The following is a 20,848-nucleotide window of genomic DNA, read 5'->3' on the forward strand; positions in this document are numbered from 1 at the left end:
CAGCAGTCAATTTCATTAGCTGACCCCTTCTGCTGACCTGGATGGAATTCTGTGATCCTTCCTTAACCTATATCATGTCCCACCCAGCTGACTACTACAAAATAGCGAAAGCCCTAAATCGCATGGCACATCATGCTAAAACAGGTTTTGGGGCCAAGTGGCTTTGACTTCTATGAGACAAACTGACATGGGAACAACAGGTAGGGCAGCTGACAAGTGTGACATGAAGGGAGGAACGGTCTATGCTAGGGTGAAATCATATTGACATCAAACCAAATGGGGCGTCTACACCTACATGTCACAATGATCAGATCACAGTATAATTAAACAGGTGAGATGATATTCATAGCCTATACAAGCACCTTGATGGAACAAACTTGTGTTTGTTCCAATATAACCTTTCATGAGCTATTGTGATGATAATTGTAAGCTATAAACGCCTTGATAGAACAAAACCGTTTGTATCCCGGCTCAGGTGTAATCTTATCAAAAGGTAGGGGTGTGAATCAAGAAACTGGACTACAATGATTACACTTGTAAAATACATCAAAGCCTAGATATTGGTCAGGCATGAATGCTATACAGAACAAAATCACTCTTATCTGGCTTTGTAGTTCCATTCCTAAAATATATAACTCATAAACCAGAAAACAAGCTTGATGAGTCACCTTATGATGACATCACTGGAGTCGATGAGGGCTCCGTAGTGGGAGCCCTTAAGGTTCCCAGAGTTCCCCACCACAGCACAGGTCCTACAGCGCTCAGGGCCCGCATCCATGTAAAGGTCAGCATCAGGGATGACCTGGAACAACTTCTCCACCACCTCGCTGAAGTTGGCCGGCTCTTGCTCTGCCTGCAACCACTGGAGAGAGAGGGAGACCTTCAAGTCTTTCAGTTTGGTCTTTAACCACTCGGGACAGAGCAGAGACAGTAGAGGTAGGGACACAGCAGAGACAGGGAAGAGGTAGAGACACAGCAGAGACAGGCCAGCCAGCGCATAATTATCTGAGAACCATATGTTTCTTAGATCTTGGTGAGAGAATGATTGTCATATGGTTATTTTGCATACAACCTTCCCATAACGTTTCCTACAGGTTTCTTCATGGTTCTATTTAAAGGAGGTTTTCAAAACATGAGTAATGTTTAAAGAACACTCTAAGGATTTTATTTAAAAACATACTTTCAGTTCTCAGCATAAAAAAAACTCTATCTTGTTAAAGGGACGCTTTTGGATTTCAGCAATGAGGCCCTTTATCTACTTCCCCAGAGTCAGATGAACTTAAAGATACCATTGTTATGTCTGCGTGCAGTTTGAAGTAAGTTGCTAAGTAGCATTAGCGCAATTGCTATCTAGCGTTAACACAATGACTGGAAGTCGGCTAACATGCTAGCAGATACCCATAGACTTCCAGTCATTGCGCTAATGCTAGTTAGTATTGGCTTTCAAAACAGTTATTTATCCCGGAAAAAGGGAGTGGTTTTGGGAGTAAATCCCGGTAAATCTCAGTAACCGGGTTCTCACCATTCAACCCTAGCACACACCAAGACACTTTTTTTTTAACAGAGCCAGTAGATGGACCAAGACAGTTCTCATCAAGCCTCACCTCTTATGAAACAAGTTATGAGTAACAGGAGGTTACCTTCTAGTTAATATTCCATCTACTCTTACATCTAATTGGTCAAGGTGAATGTGATAACCTCATCTCCATAGAACCCTCTCAGGGCATGCGATCCTGTCACGTCTCAGGGCATGTGATGTGATCCTTCCACCTCCAACGTGTATCTCCTGATTTAATTTAATAGAGTCACGATGGTGGCAGCCACTGGTAATAGCCCCAGAATCAATTCTAATTTACAAGAAAGTGTTCCTAACTGGCTTCTAAGAAGGGTGAATGGACTTTTGATGTTTGAATTAAAACGAACAACGGCGTACAATTTGACTGTTAGACATTGTAACCGGGCTGTTCCTAAGTGATCGGCAGCTCATTCTTCATTGTACATGACCTTGCTTTAGAAAAACCAAGAATAAACTGACAAACTGTGATGCAGGGTTGAGGCAAGAATAATTTAGAGCTCAATATACCATCGGCCTACGCTTTGAACTCAATATGGCCACGGATTAGGTTCAAAAATAGAATAGCTCTCGTCTCTGAAATACTGAGAAACAGGGAGTGTAACGTTTTTTTCTCAGTTTATTGGATCTAGACTTCTCTAGTAGTGTTGAATGGTATTCATTAAGTAGTCATTCAGTTCTATCTGGTGGAATCTTAGAAATTAGCCACCTCAAAGTATAGCTGACTAGGAGATGGTATCGTTCATGGGCATTGGTACGCACAGTATCATTAATAACCTCGTCATGGACAAGGTTTTCTTCCTTATCCTGATTATCATTAGGACGGTTAGCCTGATGTGACTGAACCAAACTCACCTGTGTGGTTATTCACCTGTAAGTCTCAGAACCTGACATCACCTGTACGTGTCATCAGCCAGCAGACTGTTCCTCCAGGTCATCAGAGGGTGGACTAACCCAAACTCTCTAACCCTTGCTTCATGTCCACATCCCGGTTCAACCCTAACCCTCAACCCTAAACCTAGCTTCATGTCCACATCCCAGTTTAACCCTAACCTCAACCCTAACCTCATGTCCACATCCTGGTTCAGCCCTAACTCTAGCTTCATGTCCACATCCTGGTTCAGCCCTAACCCTAGCTTCATGTCCACATCCTGGTTCAGCCCTAACCCTAGCTTCATGTCCACATCCTGGTTCAGCCCTAACCCTAGCTTCATGTCCACATCCTGGTTCAGCCCTAACCCTAGCTTCATGTCCACATCCTGGTTCAGCCCTAACCCTAGCTTCATGTCCACATCCTGGTTCAGCCCTAACCCTAGCTTCATGTCCACATCCTGGTTCAGCCCTAACCCTAGCTTCATGTCCACATCCTGGTTCAGCCCTAACCCTAGCTTCATGTCCACATCCTGGTTCAGCCCTAACCCTAGCTTTATGTCCACATCCTGGTTCAGCCCTAACCCTAGCTTCATGTCCACATCCTGGTTCAGCCCTAACCCTAGCTTTATGTCCACATCCTGGTTCAGCCCTAACCCTAGCTTCATGTCCACATCCTGGTTCAGCCCTAACCCTAGCTTCATGTCCACATCCTGGTTCAGCCATAAACCTAGCTTCATGTCTACATCCTGGTTCAGCCCTAACCCTAGCTTCATGTCCACATCCTGGTTCAGCCCTAACCCTAGCTTCATGTCCACATCCTGGTTCAGCCCTAACCCTAGCTTCATGTCCACATCCTGGTTCAGCCCTAACCCTAGCTTCATGTCCACATCCTGGTTCAGCCCTAACCCTAGCTTCATGTCCACATCCTGGTTCAGCCCTAACCCTAGCTTTATGTCCACATCCTGGTTCAAACTAACCCTAGCTTCAAGTCCACATCCCAATTCAACCCTAACACAACCCCAAGCCTAGCTTCATGTCCACATCCTGGTTCAGCCCTAATCCTAGCTTTATGTCCACATCCTGGTTCAAACTAACCCTAGCTTCAAGTCCACATCCCAATTCAACCCTAACACAACCCCAAGCCTAGCTTCATGTCCACATCCTGGTTCAGCCCTAATCCTAGCTTCATGTCCACATCCCAGTTCAGCCCTAACCCTAGCTTCATGTCCACATCCTGGTTCAGCCCTAATCCTAGCTTCATGTCCACATCCTGGTTCAGCCCTAATCCTAGCTTCATGTCCACATCCCAGTTCAATCCTAACCCTAGCAGTGGTAACATCTCACCTGCCACCAGCGGTATGTGTCGTCAGTCAGCAGGCTGTTCCTCCTAGACATCAGAGGGTGGACAGACAGGTTGAACCTCTCAGTAAACCAGGGGTCATCCTCCAGCTCGGTCATACACTGTCGACAGCCACACTGGCCCTTAGAGAAGAAGCTGTCCGACTTGCGGATGGCGTATTTGAAGAAGTACAGAGAGGGATCTCTCAACGTGTAACTGAAGAGGAACGTGGTGAAAGTTACAATGCATGAAAACACAGTAAATGCCCTGATCTTCCTCCACTTCGATAGAGACATGGTGTAGTGGTAGATTAAAAACTCAGTTGTCTGGGAGGTGGAAGGAAGGGAAAAACAGAGAGAAGCCACTTATTGAAAGTTCCAATTTCCAAGTGATGTCTGAGAATATTTCCTCCCCTGGAGATTCCGTGGCTCTAACAGGCTGAACGCCGGGTTCCTCTGATGAACAGAAACAGTCCCTGTCTTCCTCATCACAATTACAGGCTCCTCTTGACTCTGTTGGAAAACAACAACATCTCAGAGTAAAAAGCTGACCAGAATACTAGTTCCTTATATTTTGAAGGGAAAGCCTTGGCATTCTATAGAAAAATGTTCGGTCAGACAAAAGTCACATAGATGAGGAATCCTTGTGTATGTCCATGATACGTCTGCTGACCAATAATACCGTAATTGAACGGTGGTACACAATCCAGGATGGTCCTGTCAACTTAACGATGGCCAGGTAACTACATCCAGCTGTTCTTCTGCGGTTGACAGTGTGAGGTCAGTGACTTGTGCGTCTAGCATTCACTGCCTGTCCAGTCAATCATTTACCTAGACAGCAAACAAACAGAAAGACATTAATAAAAATACACACACCGCTGAGTAAATGAATGATCATATATTATAAAACATTTCCTTTCAACAGCTTTCAACTTTCAGTATTCCCAGAACCAACTCTAGCTTTATACTAAAAACAGAAAAGCAGGAAGACCTCCTGGGATCTATTTCTACATGAAAGGACATCAGAGCTCCACCATCCAGCAGAAAGTCCTGGGTTTACTGTTAAATGCACAGAAACACAGAACATTTCACAGTATTGTTCACATTCAGCCAAGGCAAGTCTATGGCCATTCTCCGCACCGAAAACACTCTTGTCAAATTATAGGCCAATATGATAAAATGAGGAATTTGCACACAAACATACTAACTTCACCTTTTTACTCTTTACAATCTGTGGGATGTCAGTTTAGCACAGATCTCCAAAAAGACACAGACACCAGAGGTTAGGAGTGTTTTTTTGATGGTGTCAAGAATTAACAAAAATGTAAGAGAAAGGAACAGACTTGAATGTAACACATAACTAGTTTTCTTGAATGCAGATTCCTAGCAATTTAACAAGCAGTAGCTGTTAACTATTACCAATCAGCCTCAACGACTGTTTGCAACACTAGTTGTCTTGAACGTAACTCCTCAAACAAGTTCCAGCTGCTACTAACTGCTAATCAGCCTCAATACCTATTCTCACTTTCCTTAAGCCCCTAGAGTTGATTGTCGCACTGGTGCAATCTTCTACCCTCAAGCCATAAGACTGCTGAACAATTTATCAAATGGCCACCCGGACTATTTACATTGACCCCCCTCCCCCGTTGGTTAAGAGCTTGTAAGTAAGCATTTCATGGTAAGGTCTACACCTGTTGTATTCGGCGCATGTGACAAATACATTTTGATTTGAATCTAAGTAACATAATAAAAAAATCCCCATCAAAATCCGTCAATTTAAGCTAGCGATATGAGACGTCCCCAAAATCAGTCTTCTCACAAAAAGGTCTGTAGCGTCCGTACAGGTTGACCTACAAACTATTATGACTACTCTATGGACACAGAGACGCTCTACAACCCCCACAAGTGTCACGAGACTCATCTGAAAGTAACCGGTACGGAAGTATGAAGGTAGTATTGTGCCAACCCCAAAAAGGGGTTAAATATGTGTAAAAAAAGGCAACATATTTCCTGAGCTTTCTTATGTCTCCTAGATATAGGGCAGACACTTCAAAACCTTGTTTCTTATGATACATTTTTTGACAGACTTTTTTGTCATTTATGAATGTTGCTCAATGCGTTTCTCTGGGCTATTGTAGTACAGGCCATATAGCAGTAAAGCCCCCCCTACCATCCTACTTAAATCTGACCAGTCATTCCTCCTGTTTCGTGTCACATCCCTTCTCCCCCCTTCCCCCACCTCCTTTCTCCTTTTACTTATGTTGCCTTTACCACACCAGCCTAACTACCACGACCTGGCGGTGATGTCTACCTGAGACTCCAAGCCAAACCCTACAGAGTCAGCCCCTCTGGATCCTTCATCTGCAGCCCTCGGCTTCATCCAGTTCATTTTCATTTCCTCACTGAATCCTCATTCTCACATCCATTCCATTTCCTTAATAAATATTCTAAACCCATTTCATGTCTGGTCCTTAAACTCGTGAAATGAGGAATTGACCAGGAAACCCTGGGTCTGCCCTGCAGGGAGAGACGGAGGAGCAGTGGTGGTGAAGGGTGTCTGGGAGAGATGATGTAGAGGATGGTGGGTGAAGGGAGGGATGTCTGAGGCTGTGTGGGAGGGATCGTGATTGCTCTGTGGATGGGTTAGTCTGAGAAAAACATCACCCTTTCATAAAGTAACTGAACTAAATGACTATTGCGCCGTAGCACTCACTTCTGTCATCATGAAGTGCTTTGAGAGGCTAGTCACCTCCACCTTACCCGACACCCTAGTGCCACTGCAATTTGCATACAGCCCCAATAGATCCACGGATTATGCATTTGCCATCGCACTGCACACTGCCCTATCCCATCTGGACAAGAGGAATACATATGTAAGAATGATGTTCATTGACTACAATTCAGCCTTCAACACCATAGTACCCTCCAAGCTCATCATTAAGCTTGAGGCCTTGGGTCTGAACCCATCCCTGTGCAACTGTGTCCTGGACTTCCTGATGGGCCGCCCCCCCAGGTGGTGAAGGTAGGAAACCACACCTCCACTACGCTGATCCACAGTGGTGTGGGGGCTGTGCTTTGGCAAAGTGGGTGGGGTTATATCCTGCCTGTTTGGCCATGTCTGGGGGTATCATCGGATGGGGCCACAGTGTCTCCTGACCCCACCTGTCTCAGCCTCCAGTATTTATGCTGCAGTAGTTTGTGTTGGGGGGCTAGGGTCAATCTGTTATATCTTATCCGGTGTCCTGTGTGAATTTAAGTATGCTCTCTCTAATTCTCTCTTTCTCTCTTTTTCTTTCTTTCTTTCTTTCTTTCTTTCTTTCTTTCTTTCTTTCTTTCTTTCTTTCTTTCTTTCTTTCTTTCTTTCTTTCTTTCTTTCTCTCTCTAGGAGGACCTGAGCCGTAGGACCATGCCTCAGGACTACCTGGCATGATGACTCCTTGTTGTCCCCAGTCCACCTGGCCGTGCTGCTGCTCCAGTTTCAACTGTTCTGACTGCGGCTATGGAACCCTGACCTGTTCACTGTGATTACTATTATTTGACCATGCTGGTCATTTATGAACATTTGAACATCTTGGCCATGTTCTGTTATAATCTCCACCCGGCACAGCCAGAAGCGGACTGGCCACCCCTCATAGCCTGGTTCCTTTCTAGGTTTTTTCCTAGGTTTTGGCCTTTCTAGGGAGTTTTTCCTAGCCACCGTGCTTCTACACCTGCATTGCTTGCTGTTTGGGGTTTTAGGCTGAGGCTGAAGAAATTTGGCTTGGCCCCTAAGACCCTCACAAACTTTTACAGATGCACCATTGAGAGCATCCTGTCAGGCTGTATCACCACCTGGTACGGCAACTGCACCGTCGGCAACCGTAGGGCTCTCCAGAGGATGGTGCAGTCAGCCCAACGCATCACTGGGAGCACACTGCCTGCCCTGAAGAACATCTACAACACCCGGTGTCACAGGAAGATCATCAAATATCTCAGCCACCCGAGCCATGGCCTGTTCACCCCGCTATCATCCAGAAGGTGAGGTCAGTACAGGTGCATCAAAGTTGGGACCGAGAGACTGAAAAACAGCTTTTATCTCAAGGCCATCAGACTATTAAATAGCAGTCACTAGCCGGCCTCCACCCAGTACCCTGCCCTGAACGTAGTCACTGTCACTAGCCAGCTACCACCCGGTCACTCAACCCTGAACCTTAGAGGCTGCTGCCCTATGTACATAGACATGGAATCACTGGTCAATTTAATAATGGAACACTGGTCAATTTAATAATGGAACACTGGTCACTTGAATAATGTTAACATACTGTTTTACTCATTTCATAGGTTTATACTGTATTCTAGTCAATGACATCCTATTCAACTGTTGCTGTACATGTACTATTCTAGCCTATGTATTCTTCAGGTATACTATATATTCTATCTATATACTGTCCATAATTTCTATACATCCCCATCACATAAAGTGAGAGAAAAAAGTATTTGATCACCTGCTGATTTTGTACATTTGCCCACTGACAAAGAAATGATCAGTCTATAATTTTAATGGAAGGTTTATTTGAACAGTGAGAGACAGAATAACAACACAAAAACCCAGAAAAATGCATGTCAAAGATTTTATAAAATGATTTGCATTTTAATGAGGGAAATAAGTATTTGACCCCTCTGCAAAACATGACTTAGTACTTGGTGGCAAAACCCTTGTTGGCAATCACAGAGGTCAGACGTTTCTTGTAGTTGGCCACCAGGTTTGCACACATCTCAGGAGGGATTTTGTCCCACTCCTCTTTGGAGATCTTCTCCAAGTCATTAAGGTTTCGAGGCTGACGTTTGGCAACTCGAACCTTCAGCTCTCTCCACAGATTTTCTATGGGATTAAGGTCTGGAGACTGGCTAGGCCACTCCAGGACCTTATTAATGTGCTTCTTCTTGAGCCACTCCTTTGTTGCCTTGGCCGTGTGTTTTGGGTCATTGTCATGCTGGAATACCCATCCACGACCCATTTTCAATGCCCTGGCTGAGGGAAGGAGGTTCTCACCCAAGATATAACGGTACATGGCCCCGTCCAATGTCCCTTTGATGCGGTGAAGTTGTCCTGTCCCCTTAGCAGAAAAACACCCCCAAAGCATAATGTTTCCACCTCCATGTTTGACGGTGGGGATGGTGTTCTTGGGGTCATAGGCAGCATTCCTCCTCTTCCAAACACGGCGAGTTGAGTTGATGCCAAAGAGCTCCATTTTGGTCTCATCTGACCACAACACTTTCACCCAGTTGTCCTCTGAATCATTCAGATGTTCATTGGCAAACTTCAGACGGGCATGCATATGTGCTTTCTTGAGCAGGGGGACCTTGCCGGCGCTGCAGGATTTCAGTCCTTCACTGCGTTGTGTGTTACCAATTGTTTTCTTGGTGACTATGGTCCCAGCTGCCTTGAGATCATTGACAAGATCCTCCCGTGTAGTTCTGGGCTGATTCCTCACCGTTCTCATGATCATTGCAACTCTACGAGGTGAGATCTTGCATGGAGCCCCAGGCCGAGGGAGATTGACAGTTCTTTTGTGTTTCTTCCATTTGCGAATAATTGCACCAACTGTTGTCACCTTCTCACCAAGCTGCTTGGCGATGGTCTTGTAGCCCATTCCAGCCTTGTGTAGGTCTACAATCTTGTCCCTGACATCCTTGGAGAGCTCTTTGGTCTTGGCCATGGTGGAGAGTTTGGAATCTGATTGATTCATTGCTTCTGTGGACAGGTGTCTTTTATACAGGTAACAAGCTGAAATTAGGAGCACTCCCTTTAAGAGTGTGCTCCTAATCTCAGCTCGTTACCTGTATAAAAGACACCTGGGAGCCAGAAATCTTTCTGATTGAGAGGGGGTCAAATACTTATTTCCCTCATTAAAATGCAAATCAATTTATAACATTTTTGACATGCGTTTTTCTGGATTTTTTTGTTGTTATTTTGTCTCTCACTGTTCAAATAAACCTACCATTAAAATTATAGACTGATCATTTCTTTGTCAGTGGGCAAACGTACAAAATCAGCAGGGGATCAAATACTTTTTCCCCTCACTGTATATACTGTATACTGTGTGTATACACTATATATTTATAATCCGGACTCTGAAATTGCTCGTCCTTAATATTTCTATATTTCTTAATTCCATTATTTTACTTTTAGATTTGTTGTGTATTGTTAGATATTACTGCACTGTTGGAGCTAGGAACACAAGCATTTCGCTACACCCGCAATAACATCTGCTAAACATGTGTATGCGACCAATAAAATTTGATTTGACAATCACAGCTGAACTGCAGGCCTCAGCGCATATCCACATAAGGATTAAACGATAGGCCTCTCATGCTACCGCTACACTGAGTCTTTGTAGGAAATATGTGTGTGGGGTGGGGTTAATGGACACATTAATGTGATAGGTGGTGTATTAAACTCAGGGAGTCCTTGGAGACATAAGGCCAGGTACCGTAGATGACAGACTGAACAGACTGTATGCTATAACAGATGGTGGCTGGCTGTGTTTGACAATGGTATGTGTCGTCTAGTTTGCTGACCTTGTCCTGCTGGAGGTTGGCAGCTTTGGATTGATCAAAGTTCCCAAAGCTGAAACAACAGAGCATCTGTGATGTAAACTTCAGAGCAAGAAGGAGGAAGGAAGAGAGGGGGGGAGGGAGGGAGGGGGAGGGAGAGAGAGGAATAGAGGGAGGGATGGAGGGGGAGAGAGAGGGGAAGGGAGGGAGGGGGGAGAGAGAGAGGGATAGAGGGAGGGATGGAGGGAGAGAGAGAGGGGGAGGTAGGGAGAGAGAGAGGGATGGAGGGAGAGAGAGAGGGGAGGGAGGGAGAGAGAGGGGAAGGGAGGGAGGGAGGGGGGGAGAGAGAGAGAGAGAGGGGGAGAGAGAAAGGGAGGGAGCAAGCGGGAGGGAGTGGGAGCGAGGGAGGGAGGGAGAGAGAGAGAGAGAGAGAGGGAAAGCTGTGAGTTCTAGAGGTTCTCTCTAATCTCAGGCTTATACAAGTCATCAACTTTACAGGATGGAGCAACAGAAAAGTGCTCTGGATTGTGTTTTGAGAGAGTTTTTTCTCTCCTGCTTCCTGTGAGCAATTTCAGCTCTCAAACTTCTGCAGAGATGAGCCCTTGAATCCCTTTTTTATTACTTGTCTGACAGCACATCTGTAGTGTACAGAACATTCAAGATAAAAAAATAACCCCCACCAAAACATAAAGCTACTAAACACATTACATACTATGTAGTGAGTTTCCTCACTCGTGGAAATTACATTCAGATTTATAAGTTTCTCTTACAGTCATTTACAGGACTTTGATCAGGCTGTTTTTACATCCCATCAAAATGTTACTTTGATAGCAAATTCAAATTTGGTCAGTTTGAGGAATGATAAGCATTTCCCAAAGTTAAAGCTTTTAGACCAAGCAAGATGGCTGCCTCCCAAACATGTTATCTAGGCTTGCATTCCAAATGGCACCCTATTCCTTATTGTGCACCACTATGGGCCCTGGTCAAAAGTAGTGCACTATATCGGGAATATGGTGCCATTTGAGACGCAACTTAGACACAGGATAAGATGGATGTTTCCGATTAATCTTTGGGAGGGAGGGGAGTAGAGAACACCTCTCATTTTAGAGAGTGGTAGTCAACAGTCTTTTCCTACAGGGAAAAAATAAATGTTATTTTCATCAGACTGACGTTAACCTCCAATATACACAGTTTATTTGTCACTTTAACCAGATTTAAACCCCAGGTCAACATAATTTAAAAGGTTAGTTGAAATCATGTAGAAATTACATTTGCTGACAAAGGTTCCATCAGGTTTTTGCTCGGAAAGGGGGAGTATGCTTGGTGTTGGTGGAACTTGGCATAGCTGGGATGTTGAACCACATCACACACACACACACCACCGTGTGTGTGTGTGTGTGTGTGTGTGTGTGTGTGTGTGTGTGTGTGTGTGTGTGTGTGTGTGTGTGTGTGTGTGTGTGTGACCAGTACGACCATACATAATCTGGGCCGACAGTCAAATGCACTTGCTTGCCCAACTTCTGGGAACTGTTGATCTACTGTTAGAGGAAGTATGTCTTGAGTGACTTCCTTTTATTCTGGCCCCTATTGTCCTCACTCTGTTGTGACAGACTGAGGCAACCTTTTCACCTTTTCAAACATACAGATACATAGTGTCACATGTTTTGCAGATGCTTGCATTGGGTAGCTTGACTATATACATGATCCTGTACTCTCTGTACAGGAGGCTCTCACTCCATCTCGCCTGCGTGGGTGAGGCGACCAGCCTCCTTATTATAATACGTTTTTAATAAAAGTAATACCTTGATTGATTATTGATTTTGCCTCTCCTCGTTATTAGTTAAAGGTAGAATTTCCACCACTGTTCACAAATGTATAGGTGTATTTTACTCCAATAATGGTTGAATTGAAGAAGCGTAGGCTGTTGCCAATCAATCACTGTTTTTACGACCCGTGGACACCCAGTGAAAAATGCGCTCTTGCAAAAGCTGCATAGTGCAGATCCCAGCCTATGGAATAAAAGTTTGAGGGAGTTCCTCCCAGGTAAAAAAAATAATAAATAAAGATTGCTTTTTTGTTAACTAGCACTTGTAATGTAATGTAAATGTTGTAAACTCCTCTTTGGTACTGTGCTCCATACATACGCACTTTTGATAGACTTCAACATCTGCATATTATTGAGATATCAAAGTATCAACCATAGAGATCCTATTATATTAGGCATTATAATTCCTAATTCTATGGTGTCACCAACAAAAACATAAACAATAGGCTTAAAAACAGCATAGCCTTCCCTGTAGCTCAGTTGGTAGAGCATGGTGTTTGCAACGCCAGGGTTGTGGGTTCGATTCCCACGGGGGGCCAGCACAGAGAAAAAATGTATGAAATGTATGCATTCACTACTGTAAGTCGCTCTGGATAAGAGTGTCTGCTAAATGACAAAAAATTTAATTTTTCAGGTCATGCAAATAGCACTTTTCAGTAGTGCTCAAAAAATGCCAATCCATGAGAGCATCATTTCTTTTTCAACCATGTTTTGAAGCAATGAGCCCAATCATTCTTCCATGACAAAAACATAAGCTAATAAATCCTATTTAGAAAAATAAATCCAATTAGAATTATCTACATTTCCATATTTCCAAGTCATATTCTTGAAGATCAAGGGGCATTTAATTAATTGGAATGACTGGAATTCTGATAGACTGGTTTTTAATGTAAATATATAGCCTACTCGTTTTATTATCTGTGTTGAAGTAGAAAGTAATGGGTTAGAAGCCTACATGACCTATTAATGCAATTGATATGCAACTTTTCAGGGGAGTCAGGAACCAAAATACACAGTCAGTTAGGAAAGCTAAGGCTAGCTTTTTCAAACAGAAATTTGCATCCTGTAGCGCTAATTCCAAAATGTTTTGGGACACTGTAAAGTCCATGGAGAATAAGAGCACCTCTTCCCAGCTGCCAACTGCACTGAGGCTAGGAAACACTGTCACCACCGATAAATCTACGATAATCGAGAATTTCAATAAGCATTTTTCTACGGCTGGCCATGCTTTCCACCTGGCTACCCCTACCCCGGCCAACAGCTCTGCACCACCCGCAGCAACTTGCCTGTTTCTCCTTCACCCAAATCCAGATAGCTGATGTTCTGAAAGAGCTGCAAAATCTGGATCCCTACAAATCAGCCGGTCTAGACAATCTAGACCCTCTCTTTCTAAAATTATCAGCCGAAATTGTTGCAACCCCCATTACTAGCCTGTTCTACCTCTCTTTCGTATCATCTGAGATCCCTAAAGATTGGAAAGCTGCCACGGTCATCCCCCTCTTCAAAGGGGGAGACACTCTAGACCCAAACTGTTACAGACCTATATCATTCCTGCCCTGCCCTGCCCTTCTAAAGCCAAGTAAACAAACAGATCACCGACCATTTTCAATCCCACCGTACCTTCTCCACTATGCAATCTGGTTTCCGATCTGGTCATGGGTGCACCTCAGCCACGCTCAAGGTCCTAAACAATATCATAACCGCCATAGATAAGACAGTACTGCGCAGCCGTTTTCATTGACTTGGCCAAGGCTTTCGACTCTGTCAATCACCGCATTCTTATCGGCAGACTCAATAGCCTTAGTTTCTCAAATGACTGCCGCACCTGGTTCACCAACTACTTCTCAGACAGAGTTCAGTGTGTCAAATCGGAGGGCCTGTTGTCCGGACCTCTGGCAGTCTATGGGGGTGCCACAGGATTCAATTCTCGGGCGACTCTTTTCTCTGTATACATCAATGATGTCGCTCTTGCTGCTAGTGATTCTTTGATCCACCTCTACGCTGACGACACCATTCTGTATACATCTGGTACTTCCTTGGATACTGTGTTAACAAACCTCCAAACGAGCTTCAATGCCATACAACACTCCTTCTGTGGCTTCCAACTGCTCTTAAATGCAAGTAAAACTAAGTGCATTCTCTTCAACGGATTGCTGCCCGCACCTGCCCGCCCGCCTAGCATCTCTACTCTGGACGGTTCTGCCATAGAATATGTGGACAACTACACATACCTAGGTGTCTGGTTAGACTGTAAACTCTCCTTCCAGACTCACATTAAGCATCTCCAATCCAAAATTAAATCTAGAATCAGCTTCCTATTTCGCAACAAAGCCTCCTTCACAAATGGGAACTTGTTCTCAACTGGCCTCCCTGGTTAAATAAAGGTGAAATTAAAAATTAAAATGCAACATCCATTTAAGGCCAGCTATGTAAACTCTGACATAGATTTATCTTGCAATGTTGACAAGTGGTAATATTGTATTTTCTAATCCCTCTTAAGGGGAAAGTAAAAAGTAACAAAGTAATCTGATTATGCTACTGAGTTTGGGTAATCCAAAAGATATGCTACTGGTTACAATTTAGGACAGGTAACTAGTAACTGCCCAAAGCCTCACTGGGTGCACACTGCCTGCCCTCCAGGACACCTACAGCACTCGATGTCACAGGAAGGCCATTAAGATCATCAAGGACATAAACCACCCGCGCCGCAGCCTGTTCACCCCGCTACCATCCAGAAGGCAAGGTCAGTACAGGTGCATCAAAGCTGGGACCGAGAGACTGAAAAACAGCAGCTTCTATCTCAAGGCCATCAGACTGTTAAATAGCCATCACTAACCGGCTACCACCCAGTTACTCAACCCTGCACCTTAGAGGCTGCTGCCCTATGTACATACTGTAGACACGGAATCACTAGTCACTTTAATAATGTTTACATACTGCTTTACTCATTTCATATGTATATACTGTATTCTATTCTACTGTATTTTTGTCAATGCCACTCCGACATTGCTCATCCTAATATTTATATAATTCTTAATTCCATTTCTTTACTTTTAGATGTGTGTATTGTTGTGAATTGTTACATACTACTGCACTGTTGGAGCTAGGAACACATGCATCTGCTACACCCGCAATAACGTCTGCTAAATATGTGTATGTGACCAATCAAATTTGTTATGATTTGATTATAACAGATTACATTTACACTCACTCACTCACTCACTCACTCACTCACTCACTCACTCACTCACTCACTCACTCACTCACTCACTCACTCACTCACTCACTCACTCACTCACTCACTCACTCACTCACTCACTCACTCACGCACTCACAGATAATACAGCTATGACAGATAATCAAATTATTCACCCAGGTTCAGGTGCAGCTTGAACAGCACACAGCAGGAGGTGTTTAGAGCAAGTTCATATAGAACAAGTAATCGATGTGAAAGAGCAGAAATACAGAGTTTAGGAATGACATTTACTCAGGCAGCTATTGGCCGCCTAGCTGGTTTTTCCAGTGACAATTTTAAAAACATTAATGTGATGACTCTGACTCTAATGCCGTAGAGTGGGCAAAGCTGTCAAAGGCAAAGGGTGGCTACTTCGAAGAATCTCAAATATAAAATATTTTGATTTGTCTAACATTTATTTTGTCACTACATGTGTTATTTCATAGTTTTGAAGTCTTCACTATTATTCTACATTGTAGAAAATAGTAAATAAAGAAAAGCCTTTGAATGACGAGGTGTGTCCAAACTTTTGACGGGTAATGTACATGTCAGTACATACACACAACAAGTAGGTCACATGGGGAGAGGGGTTCGTTAAACTGTGTGGTGTTGCTTTATTTCTTTTTTTCAACCAAGTTTGCGGTTCACAATGGATAGGCTACCATACAAAAAGGAACGAAGAAGTGCAGCAAGTTAAGACGTATCATACATTAACTGCTTAATAACAGGCATTTAGGTAACAAAGAAAGGTCTAACTTAATTGTCCCCAGAGGGTTGCAAAACCAAAGGTATGTAGTGTCATGTTTATGGGAGTTTAGCATGCTAGTATTCCATTACGTTAGTATAAAGTCATGTCGTTTGTCCACGGATAAACTAAAAATATGAGTCTTAATCAGGATGTGAAACCATGAGACTGTACATAATGAGTAACTGATAGTATCTATGCTTGTCCCAAATAGCCCTCTATTCTGTCATGACTTCCGCCGAAGTCGGTCCCTCTCCTTGTTCGGGTGGCGTTCAGCGGTCGACGTCACTGGTCTTCTAGCCATCGCCGATTAACCTTTCATTTTCCATTTGTTTTGTCTTGTTTTCCCACACACCTGGTCATCATTCCCTCATTACAGGTCGTGTATTTAGTGCAAATGATTGCCTTAGTAAAGTGCTTTGTACACTCATCTCTGCTCTTCTCCGCCTGACTTCGATGCACCAGCTACACTCACCTCTTGACAGAATTACACACCCACAAGATGGAGTCAGCAGGAGTAGGTACCCCTGGTATAGGGGCCGAGGAGCGCATCCGGGAGCACACGGCGATTACTCACCGCCTCGGCGCCGCCATGGACCATGTCGTCCAGACGATGGACCACTGGGAGAGACAGAGAGTCCCTTCAGCGCCCTCCCCACCACCACCGGGGTCTCCACTACTCACCCCCTCCACACCCGGTTCCAGTGGGATTCGTCTCGCACTTCCCAGGGAGTACGATGGGACGGCTGCACGCTGCCAGGTTTTCCTGTTACAGCTGGACCTTAACTTGGCAACCGTCCACCAGGCTCCTTCAGGCCGTGAGAAGGTGTCCGCCCTCGTCTCATGCCTCTCGGGGAAAGCCCTGGAGTGGGCCAACATCGTGTGGGGAGAAGGAGATACGGCGTTGGACCATTTTGAGGATTTCCCCCCCCCCCCCCCCCTCCCCGAGGGTAGAGCGGCGGGTGAACGTCTCTTTCATCTGAGACAGGGGACGAGGAGCGCCCAGGAGTTCGCTATGGACTTTCGGACCCTGGCCGCTGGCGCGGGATGGAACGACAGGGCCCTGATCGACCACTATCGCTGCAGTTTGTGCGAGGACGTCTGTCGGGAGTTGGCCTGCAGGGACACCACCCTCACCTTCGGCCAGCTGGTGGACCTGTCCATTCAGCTGGATAACCTGCTGGCCACCCGTGGACGTCCAGACAGGGGTCTGTTGGTTCCATCCCCCAGCACCACTACTCCGATGCCCATGGAGCTGGGAGGTGCTGCGCTCAGGGAGACCGGAGGAGGTACCGTCTCGTGCACCATCTGTGGCCGCAGAGGTCACACTGCCGGTCGGTGTCGGGTTGGTTCCTCTGGGGGTTGAGGCAGCAGGCAGGGCACTCTGGCGTCACCCCAGGTGAGAAGGCACCATTCTCACCCAGAGCCCTCTGTTGCATGTTTTTGTTTGTTACTTTTCCTGAGTTTTCCCCGCATTCCCAGCATAAGGCGCTCGTCGATTCAGGCGTGGCTGGGAATTTTATAGACAGATCATTCGCCCATAGTTTAGGGATCCCCATCGTTCCAGTGGCTATGCCCTTCCCAGTTCACGCCTTAGACAGTCGACCATTAGGGTCAGGATTGATTAGGGAGGCCATCGCTCCTCTGGGCATGGTGACGCAGGGGGGCCACATGGAGAGAATCAGTCTCTTCCTCATTGACTCTCCTGCATTTCCCGTGGTGCTAGGCCTACCCTGGTTAGCTTGTCATGACCCCACTGTTTCATGGCAACAGAATGTTCTCACGGGGTGGTCGCGAGAGTGCTCGGGGAGGAGTTTAGGGGTTTCCGTTGGTGCTACTACGGTGGAAAGTCCAGACCAGGTCTCCACCGTGCGCATTCCCCCCCAAATATGCCGATTTGGCTCTCGCCTTCTCCAAAAAGAAGGCGACTCAATTACCACCCCATCGACGGGGGGATTGTGCGATAAATCTCCTGGTAGACGCCACACTTCCCAGGAGTCACGTGTATCCCCTGTCACAGGCGGAGACGGTGGCTATGGAAACATATGTCTCTGAATCCCTGCGTCATGGGTACATTCGGTCCTCCACTTCACCCGCCTCCTCGAGTTAATTTTTTGTGAAGAAGTAGGAGGGAGGTCTGCGCCCGTGTATTGACTATCGAGGCCTAAATCAGATCACTGTGAGGTACAGTTACCCGCTACCTCTTATCGCCACTGCGATTGAGTCAATGCACGGGGCGCTTCTTCACCAAACTAGATCTCAGGATCGCTTACAACCTGGTGCGTATCCGGGAGGAAGACGAGTGGAAGACGGCGTTCAGTACAACCTCAGGGCATTATGAGTACCTCGTCATGCCGTACGGGTTGATGAATGCTCCATCAGTCTTCCAAGCCTTTGTAGACGAGATTTTCAGGAAACTACACGGGCAGGGTGTAGTGGTGTATATTGATGACATTCTGATATACTCCGCTACACGCGCCCAGCACGTGTCCCTGGTACGCAGGGTGCTGGGTCAACTGTTGGAGCATGACCTGTACGTCAAGGCTGAGAAATGCCTGTTCTTCCAACAGTCCGTCTCCTTCCTAGGGTACCGCATTTCCACCTCAGGGGTGGAGATGGAGAGTGACCGCATTTTAGCCGTGCGTAATTGGCCGACTCCCACCACAGTAAAGGAGGTGCAGCGTTTTCTAGGGTTTGCCAATTACTACCGGGGGTTTATCCGGGGTTTTGGTCAGGTAGCGGCTCCCATTACCTCACTGCTGAAGGGGGGACCGGTACGTTTGCAGTGGTCGGCTGAGGCGGACAGGGCCTTTGGTCACCTGAGGGCTCTGTTTACCTCGGCTCCCGTGCTGGCCCATCCGGATCCCTCTTTGGCATACATAGTGGAGGTGGACGCGTCCGAGGCTGGGATAGGAGCCGTGCTCTCTCAGCACACGGGTACGCCACCGACGCTCCGCCCCGTGCCTTCTTCTCGAGGATGCTCAGCCCGGTGGAGCGAAACTATGATGTGGGGGACCGGGAGCTGTTGGCTGTCGTAAAGGCTTTGAAGGCGTGGAGACATTGGCTTGAGGGGGCTAAACACCCTTTTCTCATCTGGACTGACCACTGCAATCTGGAGTACATTTGGGCAGCGAGGAGACTGAACCCTCGCCAGGCAAGGTGGCCCATGTTTTCCACCCGTTTTGTTTTCACCCTTTCTTACAGACCAGGTTCCCAGAACGTGAAGGCAGACGCACTGTCCCGGCTGTATGACACAGAAGAGCGGCCCATGGATCCCACCCCCATACTCCCGGCCTCCTGCCTGGTGGCGCCGGTAGTATGGGAGCTGGACACGGACATTGAGCAGGCGCTACGTGCAAAGCCCACTCCCTCCAGTGTCCCGCTGGGCGTCTGTATGTTCCGTCTGTTGTCCGTGACCGGCTGATCTATTGGGCCCACACGTCACCCTCCTCTGGTCATCCAGGCATCGGTCGGACGGTGCGCTGTCTGAGTGGGAAGTACTTGTGGCCCACTTTGGCTAAGGACGTGAGGGTTTATGTTTCCTCCTGTTCGGTGTGTGCCCAGTGTAAGGCTCCTAGGCACCTGCCTAGAGGGAAGCTACACCCCTTATCCGTTACCACAACGGCCTTGGTTGCACCTGTCGGTGGTTTTCCTTACCGATCTTCCTCCCTCACAGGGTAACACCACGATCCTGGTCGTTGTGGACCGGTTTTCTAAGTCCTGCCGTCTCCTCCCTCTGCCCGGTCTCCCTACGGCCCTACAGATTGCGGAGGCCTTATTTACACACGTCTTCCGGCACTACGGGGTGCCTGAGGATATCGTGTTTGATTGGGGTCCCCAGTTCACTTCGAGGGTCTGGAGGGCGTTCATGGAACATCTGGGGTCTCGATCAGCCTTACCTCGGGTTTTCACCTCGAGAGTAACGGGCAGGTGGAGAGAGTGAACCAGGATGTGGGTAGGTTTCTGAGGTCTTATTGCCAGGACTGGCCGGGGGAGTAGGTGGCGTTCGTGCCCTGGGCAGAGATGGCCCAGAACTCGCTGGGGTACCAACCGGTTCTGGCGCCGTGGCATCAGAGTCAGATCGAGGCCCCTGCGGTGGACGACTGGTTCAGGCGCACGGAGGAGACATGGGACGCCGCTCATGTTCACCTTCAGCGGGCTGTGCTGCGCCACAAAGCCAGTGCAGACCATCACCGCAGTGAGGCCCGGTGCCCCGGGTCTGGCTCTTGATCCAAAACCTGCCCCTCCACCTGCCCTGCCGGAAGCTGGGGCCGTGGATTGTGGGGCCATTTAAAGTCCTGACGAGATTGAACGAGGTTAGTTACAGGTTACAGCTTCCCCGTGATTACCCCTCGTTCCATGTGTCTCTCCTCAGGCCGGTGGTGGCTGGCCCGCTCCAGGAGTCTGAGGTGCGGGAGGTTCCTCCGCCCCCTCCGGACATCGAGGGGTCCCCGGCGTATTCCGTTTGCTACATACTGGACTCAAGGCGTCGGGCGAGGGGCCTTCAGTACCTTGTGGAGTGGGAGGGGTACGGTCCGGAGGAGAGATGCTGGGTTCCGGTGGAGGACCCTTCAATGCTGCGGGAGTTCCACCGTCTCCGTCCGGATTGCCCTGCACCTCGCCCTCCGGGTCGTCCCCGAGGCCGGTGTCGGCGCGCGGCTCACGACTTCCGCCGAAGTCGGTCCCTCTCCTTGTTCGGGCGGCGTTCGTCGGTCGATGTCA

At 46.9% G+C, this 20,848-nt stretch overlaps 1 protein-coding gene and 1 pseudogene across 3 annotated transcripts in view; one reads left to right on the forward strand and one right to left on the reverse strand.

Moving 5' to 3' along the window:
- Positions 1-20,848, reverse strand: part of LOC106588596 (CMP-N-acetylneuraminate-beta-galactosamide-alpha-2,3-sialyltransferase 1) — a 43,606-nt gene that overhangs the window by 13,597 nt on the left and 9,161 nt on the right. The window contains exons 2-4 of one of the 3 annotated variants that reach the window (XM_014177753.3): positions 4,467-4,615; positions 3,791-4,297; positions 669-862 (exon numbers count right to left, since the gene is read on the reverse strand). In XM_014177753.3, coding sequence (XP_014033228.1) covers positions 669-862; positions 3,791-4,081 — 485 coding nt within the window. In that variant the 5' untranslated portion in view covers positions 4,082-4,297; positions 4,467-4,615. Of the gene's footprint in view, positions 1-668; positions 863-3,790; positions 4,616-4,997; positions 5,130-20,848 lie in introns of those variants that run through there. The other 2 variants (XM_014177752.3, XM_014177751.3) reach the window with 2 other exon arrangements.
- Positions 16,629-20,848, forward strand: part of LOC145864372 (uncharacterized) — a 62,292-nt pseudogene continuing 58,072 nt past the window's right edge.

Source organism: Salmo salar, chromosome 27, assembly GCF_965601325.2.
Source record: "Salmo salar chromosome 27, fSalSal1, whole genome shotgun sequence".
NCBI classification, from domain to species: domain Eukaryota; kingdom Metazoa; phylum Chordata; class Actinopteri; order Salmoniformes; family Salmonidae; genus Salmo; species Salmo salar.